The 27,576-nt window shown below is 50.4% G+C and overlaps 1 protein-coding gene across 6 annotated transcripts in view; it reads left to right on the top strand.

Annotated features, from left to right (window-relative positions):
• NRXN2 (neurexin 2) overlaps positions 1–27,576 on the top strand; it is a 221,523-nt gene that overhangs the window by 77,484 nt on the left and 116,463 nt on the right. For 3 of the 6 annotated variants that reach the window (XM_038764062.1, XM_038764060.1, XM_038764058.1), the window contains exons 10-13: positions 100–303; positions 13,894–13,920; positions 19,108–19,227; positions 25,488–25,869. In XM_038764062.1, the coding sequence (XP_038619990.1) occupies positions 100–303; positions 13,894–13,920; positions 19,108–19,227; positions 25,488–25,869 (733 nt within the window). Of the gene's footprint in view, positions 1–99; positions 304–13,893; positions 13,921–19,098; positions 19,228–25,487; positions 25,870–27,576 lie in introns of all 6 variants that reach the window. The other 3 variants (XM_038764061.1, XM_038764059.1, XM_038764057.1) reach the window with 1 other exon arrangement.

Genomic DNA, 27,576 nt, shown 5'->3' with positions numbered 1-27,576 from the left:
AGGTGCTGTGGGGAGGGGAAGGAGGTAGGGCGGGGGGGATGGGGAGGGGGAGAGGAAGGAGGGGATTATTATTATCTCTGTCCACCTGCCCTGGAACAGAGGCGACTGTGCTCAGCTACGACGGCTCCATGTACATGAAGATCATGCTGCCGGGGGCCATGCACACGGAGGCGGAGGACGTGTCCCTGCGCTTCATGTCTCAGCGTGCTTACGGCCTCATGATGGCCACCACCTCCAAGGAGTCGGCCGACACGCTGCGCCTGGAGCTGGACGGCGGCCAGATGAAGCTCACCGTCAACCTTGGTAACCGCCCATCCAGTCCCTTCCTCCCCCTGACCCCCTCACTACCCCCAGCCCTGTCTGGAGACCCCCCACCGAAGGCCCGGCCTGAGAGGTGTACACACCGAAGGGGAAAGGGGGTGTCCCCCTCCGGTACATCTCAGCCGCGAGCTGGATACACAGTGTGCGATCGCACCATCTGTGCTGTGTGTACGAAACACGCGCGCGGTGTCACCACAGCTTCTGTCCTGTGTGCATAGTGTGCCTGGCTGTGTGTATGGTTGCGCGTGTGCGAGCGCGATCACACCAGGCCCAGCTGCTCTGGGAGGCCCAGCAGCACGGTGTGTAGGTGGCCAGGGGTGAAGGGACTGGGCTGATCACCCTGGGGACCCTTCCAGACCCCTCATTCGTTCATTCAGTCGTATTTATTGAGCGCTTACTGTGTGCAGAGCACTGTACTAAGCGCTTGGAAAGTACATTTTGGCAACGGATAGAGACAGTCCCTACCCGACAACGGGCTCACAGTCTAGAAGGGGGAGACAGACAACAAAACAAAACAAGTAGACAGGTGTCTTGTACTTCCCAATCAATCAATCAATCGTATTTATTGAGCGCTTACTGTGTGCAGAGCGCTGTACTAAGCGCTTGGGAAGTCCAAGTTGGCAACATATAGAGACAGTCCCTACCCAACAGTGGGCTCACAGTCTAAAAGGGGGAGACAGAGGACAAAACCGAACATACTAACAAAATAAAATAAATAGAATAGATATGTACGAGTAAAATAAATAAATAAATAAATAGAGTAATAAATATGTACAAACATATATACAGGTGCTGTGGGGAAGGAAAGGAGGTAAGATGGGGGGATGGAGAGGGGGGCGAGGGGGAGAAAAAGGTACTTTTCTCCTCGTCAGGGAACCGAACCCCGGTCTCCCGCGTGACAGGCGAGGATACTCACCACTATACTAACGAGGAACAAGTGCTTACTCTCCCAAGCACTTAGGACGGTGCTGTCCACCCTGTAAGTGATCACTAAATATGATCGATTGACAACCCAGAATGCTTAGTACAGTGCTCTGCACACAGTAAACGCTCAATAAATACGATTGATTGATTGATTGATTGATTGACCCCCTCCACCCCCCAAGTGACCCTCTGTGCGTTGGGCAGCGGGAAGTGAGAAGACAGAGGGAAAATGTGAACCCGGGGCCAGGGCGAGAATAATAACGATGGCATTTGTTAAGCGCTTACTATGTGTGAAGCTTGCTCTAAGCGCTGGGGTAGATACAAGTTCATCAGGTTGTCCCCCGTGGGGCTCACAGTCTTCATCCCCATTTTACAGATGAGGGAACTGAGGCCCAGAGGAGTTAAAAGTGACTTGCCCAAAGTCATACAGCTGACAGTGCTTTGCACATAGTAAGCGCTTAATAAATGCCATCATTATTATTAAGTGGTGGAGGCGGGATTAGAACCCATGACCTCTGACTCCCAAGCCCGGGGTCTTTTCACTGAGCCACGCTGCTTCTCGAGAAGCTACTGGTTTCCATGCAGATCTGGTCTGGCACCACGCACAGAGCCGTTGATTATTTTACTTGTACGTATTTGCTATTCTATTTATTTTGTTAATGATGTACGTTTAGCTTTAATTCTATTTGTTCTGACGACTTGACATTCATTCATTCATTCATTCAATCGTATTTATTGAGTGCTTACTGTGTGCAGAGCAGTGTACTAAGCGCTTGGGAAGTACAAGTTGGCAACATATAGAGACAGTCCCTACCCAACCGTGGGCTCACAGTCTAAAAGGGGGAGACAGAGAACAAAACCAAACATGCTAACAAAATAAAATAAATAGAATAGATATGTACAAGTAAAATAAGTAAATAAATAAATAGAGTAATAAATATGTACAAACATATATGCATATATACAGGTGATGTGGGGGAGGGAAGGAGGTAAGGCTGGGAGGGGATGGAGAGGGGGAGGAAGGGGAGAGGAAGGAGGGGGCTCAGTCTGGGAAGGCCTCCTGGAGGAGGTGAGCTCTCGACACCTGTCCACATGTTTTGTTTCATTGTGTGTCTTCCCCTTCTAGACTGTGAACCCGTTGTTGGGTAGGGACCATCTTTAGATGTTGCCAACTTGTACTTCCCAAGTGCTTAGTACAGTGCTCTGCACACAAGCGCTCAATAAATATGCTCAAGTAAGCGCTCAATAAATACGATTGAATAAATGAAAGACTAAGTCTCAACCACCCCATTTTGCCCCGCTGCATGCCCCCAGGGCCGCCTTTGGCACGGCGAGGCCCAGCTGGGCAGTGGGAGCCCCCGTGCCAGGGTCAGAGGGTGCACTGGCCTCTATTTCCAGGCCCACCCCTCTCGGAGCTTATTTTTATCTGCTCTGGCCAGCTTGGGGAGTGAATTTGGGGTGGGGGAAGGAACAGGAGTGGGTCGGCACTTATTCTAGCAATGAGAGTTGGGGGCAGCGGCCATTCATTCATTCATTCAATCGTATTTATTGAGCGCTTACTGTGTGCAGAGCATTGTATTAAGCACTTGGAGAGTCCAATTTGGCAACATATAGAGACGGTCCCTACCCAACAACGGGCTCACAGTCTAGAAGGGGGAGACAGATAAAACAAAGCATGTGGACAGGTGTCAAGTAATCAGAACAAATAGAATTAAAGCTAAACGCACATCATTAACAAAATAAATGGAATAGTAAATACGGCCACCAATCCGGACCATCCTGGCGGCCCTGTGGCGTGTACACCCGGAACCTAGGTACACGGGATACATAACTCGCACGGCCTTTCAGCCACAAGTCACTTCACTTCTCCGTGCCTCAGTTACCTCCTCTGTACTTGTACTTCTCCAGCGCTTAGTACAGTGCTCTGCACACAGTAGGCGCTCAATATATACGATTGAATGAATGAATCTGTAAAATGGGGATTAAAACTGTGAGCCCCCCGTGGGGCAACCTGATCACCTTGTAACCTCCCCAGCGCTTAGAACAGTGCTTTGCACGTAGCAACATTATTATTATTAAATACCATTAAACATTAAATACCAACATTATTATTATTATTATTTCCGACGATCTGGAGGTAGGAAGGGGAAGGAAGGGAGGGAGTAGCTCCCTTCTTCCCAGCTGCTCTGGCAGTTTGTTGGGGAAAGATGGCGAAATACTACTAATAATACTTATGGTATTTCTTAAGCGCTTACTATGTGCCAAGCACCGTTCTAAGCGCTAGGGTAGATACAAGCCAATCAGGTTGTCCCCCTTGGGGCTCACAGTCTTAATCCCCATTTTGTAGCTGAGGTAACTGAGGCACAGAGAATAATAATAATAATAATAATAATAATAATAATAATAATAATAATAATGGCATATACTGTGTGCTCTGCACACAGTAAGCGCTCAATAAATACGATTGATGATGATGATGATATATGAAGCACTTACTATGTGCAAAGCACTGTTCTAAGTGCTGGGGAGGTTACAAGGTGATCAGGTTGCCCCACGGGGGGCTCATAGTCTTCATCCCCATTTTACAGATGAGGTAACTGAGGCACAGGGAAGTTGTTACTTGCCCAACGTCTCACAGCTGACAAGTGGCAGCGTCGGGATTAGAACCCACAACCTCTGACTCCCAAAACCGGTCTCTTTCCCCTAAGCCACGCTGCTTCTCCATTTTCCATCTCCAAGGAAAATAAGACACTGGGAAAGAAGGGATTCCAAAGTGGGAAACGGCTGCGACCAACGTTCCCCGAGAAGACCAGCCCCTCCGCCCCCCTCGCTCCCCCTGCCCCAGCACCACGGATAATTAATTGATTAATTCAGCCGTATTTATTGAGCCTTTACTGTGTGCAGAGCACTGTACTAAGCGCTTGGAAAGTACAGTACAGCAATAAAGAGAGACAATCTCTGCCCACAATGGTCTCACAGTATAATAATAATAATGGTGGCATTTATTAAGTGCTTACTATGTGCACAGCACTGTACTAAGTGCTGGGGGGGGATACAAGGTGATCAAGTTGTCCCACGTGGGGCTCACAGTCTTAATCCCCATTTTACAGATGAGGTAACTGAGGCTCAGAGAAGTTAAGTGACTTGCCCAAGGTCACACAGCAGACATGTGGCGGAGTCGGGATGGGGTGGGGGAGAGATAGACATCACTACAAATAAACAGGCATCAATATTTGGAGAAGCAGCGTGGCGTAGTTGAAAGAACAGGGGATTGGGAGTCAGAGGACGTGAGTTCTAATCCCGACTCCGCTACTAGTCTGCTGTGTGTCCTTGAGCAAGCCACTTAACTTCTCTGTGCTTCAGTTCCCCCATCAGTAAAATGGGGATGAAGACTGTGAGCCCGGCGTGGGACAGCCTGATTACCTTGCATCTGCCCCAGCGCTTAGAACAGTGCTTTGCACATAGTAAGCGCTTAACAAATACCATTATTTCTAGCCTGTGAGCCCGCTGTTGGGTAGGGACCGTCCCTAGATGTTGCCAACTTGTACTTCCCAAGCGCTTAGTCCAGTGCTCTGCACACAGTAAGCGCTCAATAAATATGATTGAACGAATGAATAAGAATAATAATGATAATAATAATAATAATAATATAATAATTATTATTATCATTATTATTATTAACGGAGAGCGGGCATTTCGGACCCAGCACCGCCCCCTCGTGGTCTAAAGGAGTTAAGGTTAACAAATGCCATAGTAGTAGTAGTAGTAGTAATAATACTAATACTAATAATACTAATACTAATACTACTACTACTACTACTACTACTACTACTAATAATAATAATAATAATGTCACGGGGTGTGTTTCAGTGGTAAGAGTACGGGTTTAGGAGTCAGAGGTCATGGGTTCTAACCCAGACTCTGCCAATTGTCAGCTGTGTGACTCTGGGCAAGTCACTTCACTTCTCTGTGCCTCAGTTCCCTCATCTGTAAAATGGGGATTAAGACTGTGAGCCCCCCGTGGGACAACCTGATCACCTTGTAACCTCCCCAGCGCTTAGAACAGTGCCTTGCACATAGTAAACGCTTAATAAATGCCATTATTATTATTATTATTATTATTATTCCCTGTGCCTCAGTTCCTTCATCTGTAAAATGGAGATTAAGACTGTGAGCCCCACGTGGGACAACCCGATTCCCTTGTATCTCCCCCAGCGCTTAGAACAGTGCTTGGCACATAGTAAGCGCTTAACAAATACCAACATTATTATTTATTATCTCCTCCAAGCAGATAGTAGATGCCAAGGGGTGACCCCAAGAGTGAGCTTATTTCTTGGGTTGCCCATCGCTGCCCCCTGGTGGGAGAGTTGGGAGTCATTCATTCATTCATTCATTCAATCGTATTTATTCATTTAATCGTATTTATTGAGCGCTTACTGTGTGCAATCAATCAATCAATCAATCAATCGTATTTATTGAGCGCTTACTATGTGCAGAGCACTGTACTAAGCGCTTGGAAAGTACAAGTTGGCAACATTATAGAGATGGTCCCTACCCAACAGCGGGCTCACAGCCTAGAAGGGGGAGACAGACAACAAAACAAAACGTGGACAGGTCTCAAGTCATCAGAATAAATAGAAATAAAGCTAGATTCATTCATTCATTCATTCAATCGTATTTATTGAGCGCTTACTGTGTGCAGAGCACTGTACTAAGCGCTTGGGAAGTACAAGTTGGCAACATTATAGAGATGGTCCCTACCCAACAGCGGGCTCACAGTCTAGAAGGGGGAGACAGACAACAAAACAAAACATGTGGACAGGTCTCAGGTCATCAGAATAAATAGAAATAAAGCTAGATTCATTCATTCATTCATTCAATCGTATTTATTGAGCGCTTACTGTGTTCAGAGCACTGTACTAAGCGCTTGGGAAGTACAAGTTGGCAACATTATAGAGATGGTCCCTACCCAACAGCGGGCTCACAGTCTAGAAGGGGGAGACAGACAACAAAACAAAACATGTGGACAGGTCTCAAGTCATCAGAATAAAAAGAAATAAAGCTAGATTCATTCATTCATTCATTCAATCGTATTTATTGAGCGCTTATTGAGCGCTTACTGCGTGCAGAGCACTGTACTAAGCGCTTGGAAAGTACAGTTCGGCAACAGAATGAGACAATCCCTACCCAACAACGGGTTTGCCGCCTAGAAGGGAGTCACTGGATGCAAAGGGACAGAGGCTGAAAGTTTGTGAGTCTAGAAGCTTTTTCTTCTCCCCGTGGCATTCCTTACTGGCTCCAAGCAGCTATTTGCTGGCTCCGACTTCTAAACTTGTCCTCTAGACCGTAAGCCCGTTGTGGGCAGGGAATGTATCTACCAACTGTTTTGTATTTGTACCCTCCTGGGTACTTAGCGTGGCTCCGTGGAAAGAGCCCGGGCTTTGGAGTCAGAGGTCATGGGTTCAAATTATACCTCCGCCAATTGTCAGCTGTGTGACTTTGGGCAAGTCACTTCACTTCTCTGGGCCTCAATTACCTCATCTGTAAAATGGGGAATTAAGACTGTGAGCCCCCCGTGGGACAACCTGATCACCTTGTAACCTCCCCAGCGCTTAGAACAGTGCTTTACACATAGTAAGCGCTTAATAAATGCTATTATTATTATTACTGAGCAAGAAAGGCGCGGCTTGGACCAGATATAAACCCAGAATGGCCGAGACAGGCATCTCGATCGATCAGTGGTATTTATTGAGCCCTTACTATGTGCAGAGCACCACAATAAGCACTTGGTAAAGTACAATATAATGATTGGTGGACGCGATCCCTGACTACAAGGAGTTTATAGTCACCAGATTACATTTTGAGACCTCACCCTCATCCTGATATTGTTATATTGTGCCCTCCCAAGTGCTCAGTACAGTCCTCTGCACACAGTAAGCGCTCAATAAATAAGATTGACTGACCAAGATATTCTTTCCCCTGAGACCCCTCCCTCAGCCTCTACCTATTCTTTCTCTGAGATCTCACCCCAAAATACTCTTTCCCTGAGACAGCCCCCAACCTTGACCCACTTTTCCCCGAGACAGTCCCCCACCCTGAGATACACAACCCATACAACAGTACTCACATCCGGAAACAAACACCACTGTAGAACACTTAGGGACAACTAATAACAGTATTTCTTAAACAATAGTATCTATTGAACATTTATTCTGTGCTAAACGCTTGGGAGAATTCACTAGTTAATAGACATAATGAATATTTAATTGTGGTATTTGTTAAATGCTCACTGTGTATCAGACCTTCAGTAAGCACTGCGGTAGATACAAGGTAATCGGGTTTGACATGGTCCCTGTCGCACGTAGGGCTCCCATTTAATCCCCATTTTCCAGTTGAGGGAACTGAGGCACAGAGAAGTGAAGTGACTTGCCAAGGTTGCACAGCAGACAAGGGTAGATTCAGGATTAGAACCCATGTCCTTCTTCATCCACTAAACCGGGCCACTTCTTAATCCCAGCCTTTAAGGCATTTACCGCTAACGGATCTTTTTAGTCCCGTTGAGAAACATAGCGGCTTTAAGTCCTGTTCTAAGGCCTTGGCAGGGACCAGGAATGAGTGAGATGGAGAGTCCGGCTCCAAAAACCACTAGAGAAAACAACGGCTTCACATCACAGCTGGAAATCCATGAGACAAGCACTGCACTAAGCATTGGGGGTGGATGCAAACTCAGGACAACAGATCGGACACCGTCTCTGTCTCACATAAAACTCGCTATCCAGGTGGGGGTAAACTGACAAAAAAAACGCCGATTACATTGAAAAGCAAACAAGAATAAAAGCAAAGGAGTCAATAAACCAGGAGGACAACCTAAGGGCAAGTTAGTTCTGAGGTGGTCGTGTGTGTGTGTGTGTGTGTGTGTTTGTGTGTGTGTGTGTATTGGGGGTGGGAGGGGTGCGTGTCAGACCTCCCCACTGCTCCAGGCAAAATCGTCTTTAGTTACAAACCCCGGGAGGCTGTCATGTGCGAAACACTGGATTTAGCGCTCAGAGAGACAACAGAAGGAAGAAACACATTTTCTGCCCGCGGGTCTACAATGCAGCGGGGCGGCAGACACCGAAATAAATTACAGATCAAAGGAAGGAGAAAAGGGGCTTCCTATATTAGCGGTGAAGTAACAGGGGATGTAAGATATGTAATAAAACACGCCTGGAGGTCGCGGATATCTAAGTGCTCAGGTGGCTCAGATGTGCTGAACCGGCAGTAAGAGAAAGCTAAAACAGGGGAGATTAGAAATTAATCAGGGAAGGCTTCCTGGAGGAGATGTGATTTCAGAATTTACCCCTCACCCCCCCGGCCCCGGGATTCTGAAGGTTTGAAAAGGTGAGTAGATTTTCCAGCTTAGCCAGTCGCCAGACTCACACTTCTGCTGGAATTTGTCCATTTCATGGGGTGGGGACACACATTATTTGTGGGGACAGGGGCTGTATCCAGCCTTGTCGATTTATCCTAGCGCTTAGAATAGTGTTTGACGCATCATAAGCGCTTAACAAAGACGATAGAACAACAACGACAAATTAGCGGAGGATTATTGGGTGACTGTGGACATCGCAAGAAGAAAATCCATTTCAGGGGGGAGCGGATGAGTTTCTGGTTGTGTATTGTGCGGACCCACGTTGGGTGAGATGTTGCCCAGGCGCTGGTCCACACTTTCGGGTGGTGTTGACCTGCCACTGTGTATCCTTCGGCCTGTGCCAATCCCCACCGTAGTGTGTACATCTCCAGGGAGAAGAGCATGACCAGCGTTGTGGTCGGGTGGAAACTTCTCCAGGTGGAGGGGTGCCCCTTCCCCACCGCCCCCATCCCGGCCCCAAGCCTTCTGTAGGGAAGAGGAGGAGTGAGCTGCCTCCCGGGGGCCTCCCCATCCCTCCCATCCCTTTTTTCTTTTTTGGACCCTTCATTGGTGAAGATTCTGCGGGCCCCCAGAGAGCCACCGGCGACCCAATCTCAGAGCCTGGCATCCCCTTCCCCATCCCCTCACCCCCATCCCTCCTTCCCCCCATCCCCATCCCTCCTCACCCTGACACCCCTCCACGCCCCCAACAGCACTACAATGCCTAACACATAGTAAGCGCTTAACAAATACCATTATTATTATTACTCTCCCTTCTCTTTCTCTCTCCCCCCCCCACCTCGTTCCTCCCCCTGAACTCTCCCTTCCTTTTCCTCTCCTGCCCCGCTCCCGTTGCCCCTTAATTGGAACTGTGGTATTTGTTAAGCGCTTACTCTGTGCCAGGCACTGTACTAAGCGCTGGGGTGGATACAAGCAAATCGGGTTGGACACAGTCCCTGTCCCACGTGGGGCTCACAGTCTCAATCCCCAGTTTACAGATGAGGGAACTGAGGCCCGGAGAATCAATCAATCAATTGTATTTATTGAGCGCTTACTGTGTGCAGACCACTGTACTAAGTGCTTGGGAAGTACAAGTTGGCAACATATAGAGACAGTCCCTACCCAACAGTGGGCTTACAGTCTAAAAGAAGTGAAGTAGATTTGCCCAAGACCACACAGCAGACAAGTGGTAGAGCTGGGATTCGCACCCATGACCTTCTGACTCCCAGGCTGGGCTCTATCCACTAGGCCGCAGCAGCAAGACCTAATAGAAGGAGCACAGTACTGTGAGTCAGAAGGCCTGGGTTTTAGTCCCTGCTCTGCCACTTGGCCTACTGTATAATAATAATAATAATAATGGCATTTATTCATTTATTCAATAGTATTTATTGAACACTTACTGTGTGCAGAGCACTGTACTAAGCGCTTGGGAAGTACAATTTGGCAATATATAGAGACGGTCCCTACCCAACAGTGGGCTCACAGTCTAAAAGAAGTGAAGTAGATTTGCCCAAGACCACACAGCAGACAAGTGGTAGAGCTGGGATTCAAACCCATGACCTTCTGACTCCCAGGCTGGGCTCTATCCACTAGGCCATAACAGCAAGACCTAATAGAAGGAGCACACTACTGTGAGTCAGGAGGCCTGGGTTTTAGTCCCTGCTCTGCCACTTGGCCTACTGTATAATAATAATAATAATAATAATAATAATAATAATAATAATAATAATAATAATAATAGCATTTATTCATTTATTCAATAGTATTTATTGAGCACTTACTGTGTGCAGAGCACTGTACTAAGCGCTTGGGAAGTACAATTTGGCAACATATAGAGACGGTCCCTACCCAACAGTGAGCTCACAGTCTAGAATTTATTAAATGCTTACTATGTGCAATGCACTGTTCTAAGCGCTGGGGAGGTTACAAGGTGATCAGGTTGTCCCACGGGGGGGCTCGCAATCTTAATCTCCATTTTATAGATGAGGGAACTGAGGCCCAGGGAAGTGAAGTGACTTGCCCAGAGTCACACAGCTGACAATTGGCAGAGTAGGGATTAGAACCCATGACCTCTGACTCCAAAGCCTGGGCTCTTTCCACTGAGCCATGCTGCTTCTTGACCTTGGGCAAATCATGTAAATCTCTTTTAAATGGTATTTGGTAAGCACTTAGTAGGTGTCAAACACTGTTCTAAGCGCCGGTGTAGATACAAATTAATTTGGTCAGACACAGTCCTTGTCTCACATGGGACTCACCGTCTAACTAAGAGGGATAACAGGTATCCCTATTTTATGGTTGAGGGAACTGAGGCCCAGGGAAGTTAAGTGACTTGCCCAAGGTCACACAGCAGACAAGTGGTGGAGCCAGGATTAGAACCCATGACCTTCAAACTTCCAGGCCCAAGCTCTATCCGCAACGTGGCTCAGTGGGAAGAACGCAGGCTTGGGAGTCAGAGGTCATGGGTTCTAATCCCGGCTCTGCCATGTGTCTGCTGTGTGACCTCGGGCAAGTCACTTCACTTCTCTGAGCCTCAGTTACCTCATCTGTAAAATGGAGATTAAGACTGTGAGCCCCATGTGGGACAACCCGATCACCTTGTACCCCCCCCCCCCCGAGCTTAGAACAGTGCTTTGCACATAGTAAGTGCTTAACAAATGCCATTATTATTATTATTATGCCATGCTGCATCTCCTACTGACATTGCCATAGTCTCCACAGAAACCTCAGGCCTCTGCCTCGGGGCCCTGGACAAAAGCCAATGTGTTCCTAGGCCGAGAACTGTATTAGACTCCTTCGTTGGAGTTCTCAACCACTCCTTTCCCTTTCAGTAGCCCCCATCCCCTCAGAGGACCCATAGGAAAGGAGGAGGTGATGGTCCATTGAGGCCCTGTGGCAGCCCTTGCCTCAGACTCATCAGGAAACCCCTGTGCAGAGATCCCCCACTCAGTGAAGCCCACTCCTCCGACTTCCCAGCCCTCTACAGAGGATGAGAAAGAGCAGCCCTGAGCGGCTCTGCCTCATGGTTGTTGTTGGCTTTGGCTGGTCCACTATGCCATAGAAACAAGACCTAATAGAAGGAGCCCACATTAGAACCCGGATCCTTTGTACCCCCAGGTCCGTGCTGTCTCCACTAGGCCACACCGCTTCTCAACTTCTCTGGCCCTCCCTTTCCTCAGCTCTAAAATGGGGTTTAGATACCCGCTCCCTCTTCCTTAGACTATGAACCCCATGAGGGATTGTGATTGTGGCCCATCAGCATACATAGGATCAACCCCAGCGCTTAGCACAGTGCTTGGCAAGTAGAAAGTGCCAAATGCTACAATGATTCTTGTTGTCCCGGGACAGCTCTCTCTCGTTGTCCCCCCAATCCTCTCTGATCCCCACCCCCCAGCTTCCCCTCCTCTCCTTTCTCTGACCCGTCTCCCCCCTTCCCATCCTCCCCTCTACCCTGCCGGTGCTGGGCTTTGGGGTGCGGTCCCGGCTGCTCCCCCCACTCTTCTGCTGCGGTTGACGACGCGTGAAGAACTCAGCTGTACAACCCGCAGAGCGACCCCCACCATACCAGAGCCCCGGGACCCTTCAGGGACCTCAGGGAACGCCGGGCTCCCCCCACCCCCACCCCCCCCAGCCATGGGGACAGGGAGCTGCAGAAGCTGTGACGGGTGGGACACATGTGGGCTCGGCCCCTCAATCCCAATCCAGGCAAGAAAGGGGCGAAGCATCAGCCAAAAGTCAGGAGATTCATTCATTCATTCAATCGTATTTATTGAGCGCTTACTGTGTGCAGAGCACTGTACTAAGCGCTTGGGAAGTACAAGTTGGCAACATATACAGACGGTCCCTACCCAACAGCGGGCTCACAGTCTAGAAGATCCCAGGCCCTCTTCTCTTACTGCCTTGCTGTGTGTCTTTGAACACAGCGCTTAACTCCTCTGGGCCTTAAGTCTTTTCGGCTGTAAAATGGAGGCGTTTCGGCTAACTAGGATCCAATAATAATAATAATGGCATTTATTAAGTGCTTACTATGTGCAAAGCACTGTTCTAAGCGCTGAGGGGATACAAGGTGATGAGGTTGTCCCATGTGGGGCTCACAGTCTTCATCCCCATTTTACAGATGAGGGAACTGAGGACCAGAGAAGTGAAGTGACTTGCCCAAAGTCACACAGCTGACAAGTGGCGGAGCCGGGATTTGAACCCATGACCTCTGACTCAGGGACGGCTATTAATAATAATAGTAATAATAATGGCATTTGTTAAGAGCTTATTATGTGCCAAGCTCCGTACTAAGCCCTGGGGTGGGCTCAAGCAAATCGGGTTGGACACAGTCCCCGTCCCACGTGGGGCTCCCGGTCTCAATCCCCATTTTACAGCTGAGGGAACTGAGGCCCGGAGAAGGGAAGCGACTTGCTCAAGGCCACCCAGCAGAGAGGCGGCAGAACCGGGATCAGAACTCATGACCTTGCCAACTTGTACTTCCCAAGCGCTTAGTGCAGTGCTGTGCACACAGTAAGCGCTCAATAAATACGATTGATGGATTGATTGATTGCTCTATCCACTCCACCACGCTGCTTCTAAAGAGAGAAAGGAGGGGGCTGTCGTTAGTCGGAGAAAGTGTGGCAGGGTTCCTTATTGACTCCCCCCCGACCACTGAGGCCCGGCGTTCCCGGGGATGAAGGGGTCCCGGACCGGCTCTGGAGGGGAGGGGGCGGCTGCGGGCAGGGCCACGTGGGGCGGATCCCTCCTCTTGCCTTAGGGCCTGGGGGTGTTGGGGGGAGACAGAAGCCACCCCCCGGGTCTGAGCAGGGACTCGCCCCACGGCGGAGGGCTGACATGGGGCCTGATTTTCCCCCACACCCTTCCTCTCGAAGAGATGGAGGGAGACAAGGGCGGAGGGCAGAGCCCCTGTCCCCCCTCCCGGGGTCCTGCAGTACGACTGGGGTTCACGAGATGCCCACCTCCCCCAGGCTGGAGGGGACCGGGTCCCCCTGAGGAAGGGGGTCCCGGCCCCCCCCCACAGCGGCCTGGCCCCCCCGGATCACCTGCCTCCCACCCCCGAGGCCTACAGCCCTGCTGGGGGCAGGAAGGGTGAGGGGTCAGCCCGGGGAGGGGAAAGGGCACCTGGCCACGCGTGGTCCCCGGAAAGTGGCCCCAGGGGGGGACATCCCACCTGCAGATACCCCCCGGTGAAGGATGTAAAAAAAAAAAAATCTCTTCTGCCTTTTTGTCTCCCGTGCCCCTCTCCCCCGCGACCCCCCCAGACTGCCTGCGCGTCGGCTGCGCACCCAGTAAGTGGCTTCCCTCTTCTTCTGCCAGAGCCGGGCCTGGGGAGCAGGGCCCCCGGGAGCCGGGCCCAGGGCTGGGGGTGGGGGGGGGATGGGGGGGAGGATGGGGGGTGGGGCTGGGCGGACCGGGCGGACCGGGGCCGGGGGAGGGCAGGACCACAGTCGGGAAAGTCAGGCGGCCGGCCCGGGAGGAGGGACGGGGAGGATGGGCGGGGAGGATGAAGGGAGAGATGGAGGGGGAGGATGGACGAGGAGGAGGGAGGGAAAGGATGGAGGAAGAGGATGGACGCCTAGAAAGAGGGGGAGGATGGACGAGGAGGATGGAGGGGGAGGAGGGAGGGAAAGGATGGAGGAAGAGGATGGACGCCTAGAAAGAGGGGGAGGATGAAAGGAGAGATGGGGGGAGGATGGACGAGGGGGATGGAGGGGGGAGGAGGGAGGGAAAGGATGGAGGAAGAGGATGGACGCCTAGAAAGAGGGGGAGGATGAAGGGAGAGATGGAGGGGGAGGATGGACGAGGAGGATGGAGGAAGAGGATGGACGCCTAGAAAGAGGGGGAGGATGAAGGGAGAGATGGAGGGGGAGGATGGATGAGGAGGATGGAGGGGGGAGGAGAGAGGGAAAGGATGGAGAAAAAGAGGATGGACGCCTAGAAAGAGGGGGAGGATGAAGGGAGAGATGGAGGGGGAGGATGGACGAGGAGGATGGAGGGGGGAGGAGAGAGGGAAAGGATGGAGAAAAAGAGGATGGACGCCTAGAAAGAGGGGGAGGATGAAGGGAGAGATGGAGGGGGAGGATGAACGAGGAGGATGGAGGGGGGAGGAAGGAGGGAATGGATGGAGGAAGAGGATGGACGCGTAGATAGAGGGGGGAGGATGGAGGGAGAGATGGAGGGGGAGGATGGACGAGGGGGATGGAGGGGGGAGGAGGGAGGGAAAGGATGGAGGAAGAGGATGGACGCCTAGAAAGAGGGGGAGGATGAAGGGAGAGATGGAGGGGGAGGATGAACGAGGAGGATGGAGGGGGGAGGAAGGAGGGAATGGATGGAGGAAGAGGATGGACGCGTAGAGGGGGAGGATGGATGGAGAGGATGGATGATAGTAATAATAATAATGGTATTTGTTAAGCGCTTACTATGTGCCGAGGACTATCCTAGGCGCTAGGGTAGATACGAGGTAATCAGGTTGTCCCACGTGGGGCTCACGGCCTCAATCCCCGTTTTTCAGATGAGGTCACTGAGGCCCAGAGAAGTGAAGTGACTTGCCCAAAGCCACACAGCCGACAAGTGGCAGAGGCGGGATTAGAACCCACGGCCTCTGACTCCCAAGCCCGTGCTCTTTCCACTGAGCCACAGTGCTTCTCCATGGGGGAGGATGGAGGGAGAGGATGGAGAGAGAGGATGGATGGGGAAGGGTGGAAGGGGAAGATGAACAGAAAGGATGGACGGGGAAGAAGGAGGGGGAAGGTAATAATAATAATTATATTTATTGGGCGCTTACTATGTGCCAGGCACTGTACTAAACGCTGGGGTGGACACAGTCCCTGTCCCGCAAAAGGCTCACAGTCTTATTCCCCATTTTACAAATGAGGTAACTGTAGCACGGAGAAGTGAAGTGACTTGCCTATCGTCACACAGCAGACAAATGGCAGAGCCGGGATTTGAACCCATGATCTTCTGACTCCCAAGCCCGGGCTGTATCCACGGGGAGGATGAGGAGACTGGAAGGAGAGGATGGAAGGGGAGATGGAGGGAAAGGATGGACGAGGAAGGTGGACGGAGAGGGTGGACGGGGAGGGTGGAAGCGGGGGGATGAAGGGAGAGGAGAGGGGGAGAATGGACGGGAAGGATGGGCGTGGAAAAGAGCGGGGAGGCTGGATGGGGAGAGCGCTTAGTACAATGCTGTGCACACAGTAAGCGCTCAATAAATACGATTGAATGAATGAATGAGAGAGGAGGACGTGGAGAAGGGCAGGGAGGATGAAGGGAGGGGACGGATGGGGAAGGATGAAGAGGGAAGGATGAGAGGAGAACAGAGGGGGAAGATGGAGGCGGGGGGGGGGTGTTGCCAACTTGTACTTCCCAAGCGCTTAGTACAGTGCTCTGCACACAGTAAGCGTTCAATAAATACGATTGAATGAATGAATGAATGATGGGGAGAACGGATGGGAAGATGGACGTGGAGAAGGGCTGGGAGGCTGGATGGGGAGAGAGGTGGGCGTGGAGAAGGGTGGGGAGGATGAAGGGAGTGGGTGGATGAGGAAGGATGGAGGAGGAAGGATGAGAGGAGAGACAGAGGGGGAAGATGGAGGCATGGGGATGAAGGGAGGGGATAGAGGAGGAGAATGGACGGGAAGATGGAAGTGGAGAAGCGTGGGGAGGCTGGATGGGGAGAAAGGTGGACGTGGAGAAGGGTGGGGAGGATGGAGGGGAAGGATGGACGGGGGATGGAGGGAGTGGATGGAGGAGAAGGATGGAGGGGGAAGGATGAGAGGAGCGACTGACGGGGAAGATGGAGCCAGGGGGATGAAGGGAGAGGATAGAAGGGGAAAATGGATGGGAAGATGGAGGTGGAGAAGGGCAGGGGGGAAGGAGGGAGTGGATGGATGGGGAAGGTTGGAAGGGGAAGGATGAGAGGAGAGACAGAGGGGGAAGATGGAGGCGGGGGTTGAACGGAGAGGAGAGAGGGGGAGAATGGACGGGAAGATGGACGTGGAGAACAGTGGGGAGGCTGGAGACAGGTGGACGTGGAGAAGGGTGGGGAGGATGGAGGGGAGGGATGGACGGTGATGGAGGGAGTGGATGGATGGAGAAGGATGGAGGGGGAAGGATGAGAGGAGCGATGGACGGGGGAGATGGAGGCAGGGGGATGAAGGGAGAGGTTAGAGGGGGAGAATGGACGGGAAGATGGGCGTGGAGAAGGGCAGGGGGGATGGAGGGATTGGATGGATGGGGAAGGATGGAAGGGGAAGGATGAGAGGAGAGACAGAGGAGGAAGATGGAGGCGGGGGGATGAAGGGAGAGGATAGAAGGGTAGAATGGACGGGAAGATGGACGTGGAGAAGGGCGGGGAGTCTGGATGGGGAGAGAGGTGAATGTGGAGAAGGGCAGGGGGGATGGAGGGAGTGGATGGATGGGGAAGGATGAGAGGAGAGACGGGGGAAAGATGGAGGCAGGGGGATGAAGGGAGGGGATAGAGGGGGAGAATGGACGGGAAGATGGACGTGGAGAAGGGCGGGGAGGCTGAAGGGGAAGGAGGGACGGAAAGGAGGCCGCAGAAGGCGGCCGGCCGGGCCGCTGCAGTCCCAGCGGTGACCGCGAGGGGGCGGGCGAGGTCCGCGGTGGCTGCGCCGCCGGCCGCGACTGCGGGCGGGCCCGGGCCACAGTGACATTTCCCGAGCAATGGGTCTATGGGGCAACAGACAGGGGCTGCCCCTGGGGCCGCCCCTGGTCCCGCCCGGGCCCGTCTGCCTGGGCCCCTAGGCTGACAGCCTGCCTGTCTCTGGGTGTCTGTAGTGAAGCTGTGTGGCCCTGGTGTCTATGCGGTCAGGCCTCGCATGGGTTTCTGCGTGCAACGATGTTGGGGGTGTGTGTGTGTTCATTGGGGGAGAAGGGTCCCTGGGTGTGTGTGGGGGGGTCTGTGCGTGTGTGTGGCGGGGGTCCTTGGGTGTGGGGTGCGTGTTTGTGGGGAGAGGGGGATCTGTCCCTGAGTGTGGTGAGGCTGTGTGTCTATGTGTGTGTTTGTGTGTGTGACGCTGGTGGGGGAACGCAGTGGTCCCTGGGTGTGGGGTGTGAGTGTGTGTGTGTGTGCATGTGTGTGGGGGGGATCCATCCCTGGGTGTGGTGAGGCTCTGTGTGTGTGGGGGGGGTGGCGGGTGGTCCTTGGGAGTGGGGGGGGGGTGTTTGTGTGGTGGTGGTGGGACATCCGTTTCTGAGTGTGGTGAAGCTTTGTGTGTGTGTGTGTGTGTGTGTGTGTGTGTGTGTGTGGCAGTGGGTATTCCTGAGTGGGGTGTGTGTGTGTGTGTGTGTGCACGCGCGGTGGTGGGTATTCCTGAGTGGGGTGTGTGTGTGTGTGTGTGTGTGTGTCTGTGCGTGCATGTGTGTGGGGGGGAATCCATCCCTGAGTGTGGTGAGGCTGTGAATGTGTGGTGGGGGAGGACTTGGTGGTCCCTGGGAATGGGGTGTGAGTGTGTGTATGTGTGTGGGGTCCTTGGGTGTAGGGTGTGTATGTGTGTGGGGGGAATCCATCCCTGGGTGTGGGGGTGTCCTTGGGTGTGGGGTGTGTGTTTGTGTGGTGGTGGTGGGGGACATCCATTTCTGGGTGTGGTGAGGCTCTGTGTGTGTGTGGCAGTGGGTGTTCCTGGGTATGGGGTGTATGTGTTGAGGGGGTCCTTCGGTGTGGAGTGTGTGTGTGTGTGTGTGTGCATGTGTGTGTGGGGATCCATCCTTGGGTGTGGCGAGGCTGTGGTGGTGGGGGAGTGGGGAGGACTTGGTGGTCTCTGGGAGTGGGGTTTGAGTGTGTGTGGGTGTGGGGGGGGGGGGGAATCCATCCCTGGGTGTGGTGAAGCTGTGTGTGTGTGTGTGTGCCTCATGTGTAATGGAGCTGTGCATAGTGAGGCCATGTATCCATCCCTGGGTGTGGTGAGGCTGTGTGTGTGTGTGTGTGCCTCGTGTGTAATGGAGCTGTGCATAGTGAGGCCATGTATGCATCCCTGAGTGTGTTGAAGCTGTGAGAGTGGTTGTCTTTGTGTGAAGCAGCTGTGTGTCCGGGTGTGGTGAGGCTGTGTGAGGGACTCCATGTCTAGTAAGGCTGTATGTGTGTCCCTGGGTGTGTGGAGTGACTGAGTATGTATCACTGAGTGTGTGGATGGCTGTGTGTGTACACCTGGGGGGGCAGTGTGGTTGTGTGTGTGTGTGTGTGTGTGTGTGTGTGTGTGTCTAGATGTGTAGAGTTGTGTGTGTATGACTCTGGATGTGTGGAGCCGCTATGTGTGTGACCCTGGTTGTGCAGAGTGGCTGCGTGTGTATCCCTGGGTATTTGTGGTGGCTGTGTGTGTGTGTCCCTGGCTGTTGGGGGGGAGTGTCCCTGGATATATATATGTGTGTGTGTGTGTGTGTGTGTGTGTGTGTGTGTGTGTGTGTGTGTGTACCTGGGCCGGTAAGGCCTGCTAACCCCCCCCTCGGTGCTGCAGGTAAGGGGCCCGAGACCCTGTTCGCGGGGCACAAGCTGAACGACAACGAGTGGCACACGGTGCGCGTGGTGCGGCGTGGCAAGAGCCTGCAGTTGTCTGTGGACAACGTCACCGTTGAGGGTAGGTGGCCCTGCCTGGTGGCCCTGGCCTGGGGAGTGGGGGGGACGCCCCCCGCTTGGGCTCCCTCCGGGCCCGTCCTGGGCGCTGGAGGCCTTCCCACACTCAGCCCCTTCCTTCCTCTCCCCCTCGTCCCCCTCTCCACGCCCCCCGCCTTCCCTCCTTCCCCTCCCCACAGCACCTCTATATATGTATATATGTTTGTACAGATTTATTACTCTATTTATTTATTTTACTTGTACCTATCTATTCTATTTATTTTATTTTATTAGTATGTTTGGTTTTGTTCTCCGTCTCCCCCTCCTAGACTGTGAGCCCACTGTTGGGTAGGGACTGTCTCTATATGTTGCCAATTTGTACTTCCCAAGCGCTTAGTCCAGTGCTCTGCACATAGTAAGCGCTCAATAAATACGATTGATGATGATGATGATGATGATGGCCACACTGCCACCCTGCACACCCCGGCTCAGTGGATGGGCCCGGCATCCCTGGCTCCCGGGTGGCACCGCCCACTTGGGCAGCAATTTCATAATACTACTACTACTACTACTACTAATAATAATGATAATAATAATAATAATAATAATAATGATGATGATGATGATGATGGATTTATTAAGCGCTTCCTATGTGCAAAGCACTGTCCTAAGAATCCGGGAAACATCCTTCTCCTGCACTTTCGTTCGTTCATTCATTCAGTCAATCAATCAATCAATCAATCAATCAATCGTATTTATTGAGCGCTTACTGTGTGCAGAGCACTGGACTAAGCGCTTGGGAAGTTCAAGTTGGCAACATATAGAGACAGTCCCTTCCCAACAGTGGGCTCACAGTCTAAAAGTCACACACAGCCTCACAGTCGTATTTATTGAGCGCTTATGGTGTGCAGAGCACTGGACTGAGCGCTTGGGAAGTCCAAGTTGGCAATGTCATCATCATCAATTGTATTTATTGGGCGCTTATGGTGTGCAGAGCACTGGACTGAGCGCTTGGGAAGTCCAAGTTGGCAACATCATTATCATCAATCGTATTTATTGGGCGCTTACGGTGTGCAGAGCACTGGACTGAGCACTTGGGAAGTCCAAGTTGGCAACGTCATCATCATCAATCGTATTTATTGGGCGCTTACGGTGTGCAGAGCACTGGACTAAGCGCTTGGGAAGTCCAAGTTGGCAACAGATAGAGACGGTCCCTACCCGACAAACGGGCTCACAGTCTAGAGGAGGGAGACAGACAACAAAACACAACATGTGGCACTACAATAATAATAATAATAATAATAATAATTTTGGTATTTGTTAAGCACTTACTATGTGCCAAGCACTGTTCTAAGCGCTGGGGGAGATACAAGGTGATCAGCCCACTTTTGGGTAGGGACCGTCTCTATATGTTGCCAACTTGTACTTCCCAAGTGCTTAGTACAGTGCTCTGCACACAGTAAGCACTCAATAAATATGATTGATTGATTGATCAGGTTGTCCCACACAATAAAAATAATAATAATGATAGCATTTATTAAGCGCTTCTTCTTGACTGTGAGCCCACTGTTGGGTAGGGACCATCTCTATATGTTGCCAACTTCGACTTCCCAAGCGCTTAGTACATGCTCTGCACACAGTAAGCACTCAATAAATACAATTGATTGATTGATTGACCAGGTTGTCCCACACAATAATAATAATAATGATAGCATTTATTAAGCACTTCTTCCAGACTGTGAGCCCACTGTTGGGTAGGGACCATCTCTATATGTTGCCAGTTTGGACTTCCCAAGCGCTTAGTGCAGTGCTCTGCACACAGTAAGCGCTCAATAAATGCGATTGAATAAGCACTTGCTATGTGCAAAGCACTGTTCTTAGCGCTGGGGAGGTTACAAAGTGATCAGGTTGTCCCACGGGGGGCTCACAGTCTTCATCCCCATTTTCCAGATGAGGGAACTGAGGCACAGAGAATAATAATAATAAAAATAATAATAATAATAATAGACTTTATTAAGCGCTTACTATGTGCAAAGCACTGTTCTAAGCACTGGGGGGTACAAGGCGATCAGGTTGTCCCACGGGGGGCTCACAGTCTTAATCCCCATTTTACAGATGAGGGAACTGAGGCACAGAGAAGTGAAGTGACTTGCCCAAAGTCACACAGCTGACAATTGACAGAGCTGGGATTTGAACTCATGACCTCTGACTCCCAAGCCCGTGCTCTTTATAATAATAATAATATTGGCATTTATTAAGCACTTACTATGTGCAAAGGACTGTTCTAATCAATCAATCAATCAATCAATTGTATTTATTGAGCGCTTACTGTGTGCAGAGCACTGTACTAAGCACTTGGGAAGTACAAGTTCTAAGCACTGGGGAGGTTACAAGGTGATCAGGTTGTCCCACGGGGGGCTCACATTCTTCATCCCCATTTTACAGATGAGGTAACTGAGGCACAGAGAAGTGAAGTGACTTGCCCAAAGTCACACGGCGGAGCCGGGATTTGAACCCCTGACCTCTGACTCCCAAGCCTGTGCTCTTTCCAATTAGCCAAGCTGTTCAAATTAATAATAATAATAATAATAATAATAATAATAATAATGGTATTTGTTAAGCACTTACTGTGTGCAAAGCACTGTTCTAAGCTCTGGGGGGGAATACAAGGTGATCAGGTTGTCCCACAAGGGGCTCACAGTCTTCATCCCCATTTTATAGATGAGGGAACTGAGGCAGAGGGAACTGAGGAACTGAGGCACATTAGTGACTTGCCCAAGGTGATACGGCTGACAAGTGGTGGAGCTGGAATTCGAACCCTTGACCTCTGACTCCCAAGCCCGAGCTTTTTCCACTGAGCCACGCTGCTGCCCCTATAATAATAATAATTATGGTATTTGTTAAGCACTTTGTGCCAAGCATTGTAATAATAATAATAATAATAAGCTGTGTGACTTTGGGCAAGTCACTTCACTTCTCTGGGCCTCAGTTCCCTCATCTGTAAAATGGGGACTAAGACTGTGAGCCCCATGTGGGACAACCTGATAACCTTGTATCTTCCCCAGCGCTTAGAACAGTGCTTTGCACATAGTAAGTGCTTAACAAATACCATCATTATTATTATTATTAATAATGGCATTTATTAAGCACTTACTATGTGCAAAGCACTGTTCTAAGTGCTGGGTACTAAGCACTGGGGTGGATACAAGCCAATTGGGTTGGACACCATCAATGTGGGGCTCACAGTCCTAAAGGTGAGGGAGCTGAGGCCCAGAGAAGTAAAGTGGCTTGCCTAAGGTTACACAGCAGACAAGTGGCAGAGTCAGGATTAGAACCCATGACCTTCCAACTCCCAGGCCCGGGCTCTAGCTACTACGCCATGCTGGTTCTCTTCATCTGGTTCTGCCGCCGATGCGCCCGCACCAACGCTGCCTCCTGAGACCCTACCTTGAGAAGCACCGTGCACTTCGGGCAAGTCACTTCACTTCTCCGTGCCTCAGTTCCCTCATCTGGAAAATGGGGACTAAGACTGTGAGCCCCTCGTGGGACAACCTGATCACCTTGTATCCCCCCAGCGCTTAGAAATCCCAGCTCTGCCAATTAATCCCGGCTCCACCAACTGTCAGCTGTGTGACTTCGGGCAAGTCACTTAACTTCCCCGTGCCTCAGTTCCCTCATCTGTAAAATGGGGATGAAGACTGTGAGCCCCTCATGGGACAACCTGATCACCTTGTAACCTCTCCAGCGCTTAGAACAGTGTTTTGCACAGAGTAAGTGCTTAATAAATGCCATTATTATTATTAGATTATTATTATTATTATTATTAGAGAAGCAGCGTGGCTCAGTGGAAAGAGCCCGGGCTTTGGAGTCAGAGGTCATGGGTTCAAATCCAGGCTCCGCCACTTAGCAGCTGTGTGACTTTGGGCAAGTCACTTAACTTCTCTGCGCCTCTGCTACCTCAATTGTAAAATGGGGATGAAGACTGTGAGCCCCCCGTGGGACAACCTGATCACCTTGTAACCTCCCCAGCGCTTAGAACAGTGCTTTGCACGTAGTAAGCACTTAATAAATGCCATTATTATTATTATTAACAGTGCTTTGCACATAGTAAGTGCTTAATAAATGCCATTATTATCGTTATTATTATTATTATTATCAATCAATCAATCAATCATATTTATTGAGCGCTTACTGTGTGCAGAGCACTGTACTAAGTGCTTGGGAAGTACAAGCCAGCAACATATAGAGACGGTCCCTACCCAATTGCACATAGTAAGTGCTTAACAAGTACCATCTTTATTATTCCCTCCCAGGCTTCCCTTCCTCAAAAGTCGAGCCCCATTCCTCCCCCCCGCCCACAAAACAATCAATCAATTGTATTTATTGAGCACTTACTGTGTGCAGAGCACTGTACTAAGCGCTTGGGAAGTACAAGTTGGCAACATATAGAGACAGTCCCTACCCAACAGTGGGCTCACAGTCTAAAACACCCACCTTGCGTTTCAAGAGAACAGTTGGGGCTCGTGGCTGGGGTGGGTTTGCAGAGAACCCCAAATCCCAAGTTTCCAGAGCCCAGGGTCACGCCTCTCACCGTGCCCACAGCCGGTCCCAATCAATCAATCAATCGTATTTATTGAGCGCTTACTGTGTGCAGAGCACTGTACTAAGCGCTTGGAAAGTCCAAGTTGGCAACATATAGAGACGGTCCCTACCCAACAGTGGGCTCACAGTCTAAAAGGGGGAGACAGAGAACGAAACCAAACATACTAACAAAATTAAATAAATAGAATAGATATGGACAAGTAAAATAAATAGAGTAATAAATATTCATTCATTCATTCAATCGTATTTATTGAGGGCTTACTTTGTGCAGAGCACTGTACTAAGCGCTTGGGAAGTCCAAGTTAGCAACATCTAGAGACGGTCCCTACCCTACAGCGGGCTCACAGTCTAGAAGGGGGAGACAGACAACAAAACAAAACATATAAACCAAATACAATAAATAGAATAAATATGTACCAGTAAAATAAATAGAGTAATAAATATGTACAAACATATATACATATATACAGGTATTCATTCAATCGTATTTATTGAGCGCTTACTGTGTGCAGAGCACTGTACTAAGCACTTGGGAAGTACAAGTTGGCAACATATAGAGACGGTCGCTACCCGACAGCGGGCTCTCAGTCTAGAAGGGGGAGACAGACAACAAAACAAAGCATATAAACCAAATAAAATAAATAGAATAAATATGTACGAGTAAAATAAATAGAGTAATAAATATGTACAAACATATATACATATATACAGGTATTCATTCAATCGTATTTATTGAGCGCTTACTGTGTGCAGAGCACTGTACTAAGCGCTTGGGAAGTACAAGTTAGCAACATATAGAGACGGTCCCTATCGGACAGCGGGCTCACAGTCTAGAAGGGGGAGACAGACAATAAAACAAAGCATATAAACCAAATACAATAAATAGAATAAATATGTACCAGTAAAATAAATAGAGTAATTAATATGTACAAACATATACACAGGTCTTAGCCAGCCCTACATGGACCAGTGCAAGGACGGGGACATCTCCTACTGTGAACATCTCCCAAGCGCTTAGTACAGTGTACAGTTTAACAAATGCCATCATCATCATCATCATCTGGCATGTAGTAAATACCCCTCAAAATAATCAGATGATGATGATGATGATGGCATTGGTTAAACTGTACACTGTACTAAGCGCTTGGGAGATGTTCACTGACCTCAGTACGCTCCTTTGTGCCCAATGGCTAGCAGGACTACCGTTGAACCGGGGCGGGGTGGCCACGTCCCTGGGGGTACATCATCATCATCATCATCAATCGTATTTATTGAGCGCTTACTATGTGCAGAGCACTGTACTAAGCGCTTGGGAAGTACAAATTAGCAACATCTAGAGACAGTCCCTACCCAACAGTGGGCTCACAGTCTAAAAGGGGGAGACAGAGAACAAAACCAAACATACTAACAAAATAAAAGAAATAGAATAGATATGTACAAGTAAAATAAATAAATAAATAGAGTAATAAATCTGTACAAACATATATACATGTGCTGTGGGGAAGGGAAGGAGGTAAGAAGGGGGGGATGGAGAGGGGGGCGAGGGGGAGAGGAAGGAAGGGGCTCAGTCTGGGAAACATATGTACAAATATATCTTCAGGCCCCGTCCCTGCCCTGTCCCCGTGGGGACCCCCCGGGCGGACCCCGTCCTCTCCCCTCACCCCATCCTGTGCCCCCGAACAGGCCAGATGGCGGGCGCCCACACCCGACTGGAGTTCCACAACATCGAGACGGGCATCATGACCGAGCGGCGCTTCATCTCCGTGGTGCCGTCCAACTTCATCGGGCACCTGAGCGGGCTGCTGTTCAACAGCCAGCCCTACATGGACCAGTGCAAGGACGGGGACATCTCCTACTGCGAACTGAACGCCCGCTTCGGCCTGCGCGCCATCGTGGCCGACCCCGTCACCTTCAAGAGCCGCGCCAGCTACCTGGCCCTGGCCACGCTTCAGGCCTACGCCTCCATGCACCTCTTCTTCCAGTTCAAGACCACGGCGCCCGACGGGCTCCTCCTCTTCAACTCGGGCAACGGCAACGACTTCATCGTCATAGAGCTGGTCAAGGGGTGAGCCAGTGGGCCCCACCTTTGCCCCCTGCCCCAGCTGGACGCCCCCTGACCCCTGTGTGATGGCTGTCTCCTCCCTTCCATCTGGCTGCTGCCCAGTCAATCAATAATAATAATAATGATGGTATTTGTTAAGCGCTTCCGATGTGCAAAGCACTGTTCAAAGCACTGGGGAGGTTACGAGGTGATCGGGTTGTTCCACGGGGGGCTCACATTTTAATCTCCGTTCCATCTGGCTGCTGCCCAGTCAATCAGTAATAATAACGATAATGATGGTATTTCAATCAACAATAATAATAATGATGGTATTTGTTAAGTGTTTCCGATGTGCAAAGCACTGTTCAAAGCACTGGGGAGGTTACGAGGTGATCAGGTTGTTCCACGGGGGGCTCACATTTTCATCTCCGTTCCATCTGGCTGCTACCCAGTCAATCAATAATAATAATAATGATGGTATTTGTTAAGCGCTTACTATGTGCAAAGCACTGTTCAAAGCGCTGGGGAGGTTACGACGTGATCAGGTTGTTCCACAGGGGGCTCACATTTTAATCTTCGTTCCATCTGGCTGCTGCCCAGTCAATCAATAATGATAATGATAATGATGGTATTTGTTAAGCGCTTACTATGTGCAAAGCACTGTTCAAAGCGCTGGGGAGGTTATGAGGTGATCAGGTTGTTCCACGGGGGGCTCACAGTTTTAATCCCCATTTTGCAGATGAGGGAACTGAGGCACAGAGAAGTTAAGTGGCTTGCCCAAAGTCACACAGCTGACGGTTAGTGGAGCGGGAATCGGAACCCATGACCTCTGACCCCAAAGCCCATGCTCCTTCCACTGAGCCACGCTGCTGCTCCAATCAATGGTATTTATTGGGGGCTTACCGTGTGCAGAGCACTGTACTAAGCGCTTGGGAGGTTCAATATAGTAGAGTTGGTAGACACATTCCCTGCCCACAGTGAGCTTTGAGGCCTTCCCCAACCCATAACGATTACGCCGATCGGGGGCCCTGTATGGGACGGGGACTGACCTGATTAGCCTTATCTAGCCCAGTGCTTAGAACAGCGTTTGACACAGAGTAAGTCCGTCAGTCATATTAATTTAGCACTTACTGTAAGCAGAGCACTGTACTAAGCACTCGGGAGAGTACAATATAACAGGCACAGTCCCTGCCCACAATGAGCTTAGAGTTGGAGAAGCAGGGTGTGGCTTAGTGGGAAGAGAATCAGGGGATGTGGATTCTAATCAATCAATCAATCAATCAATCGTATTTATTGAGCACTTACTGTGTGCAGAGCACCGTACTAAGCGCTTGGGAAGTACAAATTGGCAACATATAGAGACAGTCCCTACCCAACGGTGGGCTCACAGTCTAAAAGGGGGAGACAGAGAACAAAACGAAACATACTAACAAAATAAAATAAATAGAATAGATATGCCTGATTCTAATGCCGGCTCTGCCACTTGTCTGCTGTGTGACCTTGGGCAAGCCACTTAACTTCTCTGTGCCTCAGTTACCTCATCTGTAAAATGGGGTTTAAGACTGGGAGCTCCATGTGGGGCAACCTGATTACCTTGTATCAATGTCAGCGCTTAGAACAGTGCTTGGCACATAGTAAGTGCTTAACAAATACCATCATCATCATCATGAGAGTGGAAAGAGCCTGGGCTTGGGAGTCAGGGATCGTGGGTTCTAATCCCAGCTCTGTCAC

Source organism: Tachyglossus aculeatus, chromosome 22, assembly GCF_015852505.1.
Source record: "Tachyglossus aculeatus isolate mTacAcu1 chromosome 22, mTacAcu1.pri, whole genome shotgun sequence".
Classification (NCBI taxonomy): domain Eukaryota; kingdom Metazoa; phylum Chordata; class Mammalia; order Monotremata; family Tachyglossidae; genus Tachyglossus; species Tachyglossus aculeatus.
This window is presented reverse-complemented; position numbering and strand designations above follow the sequence as displayed.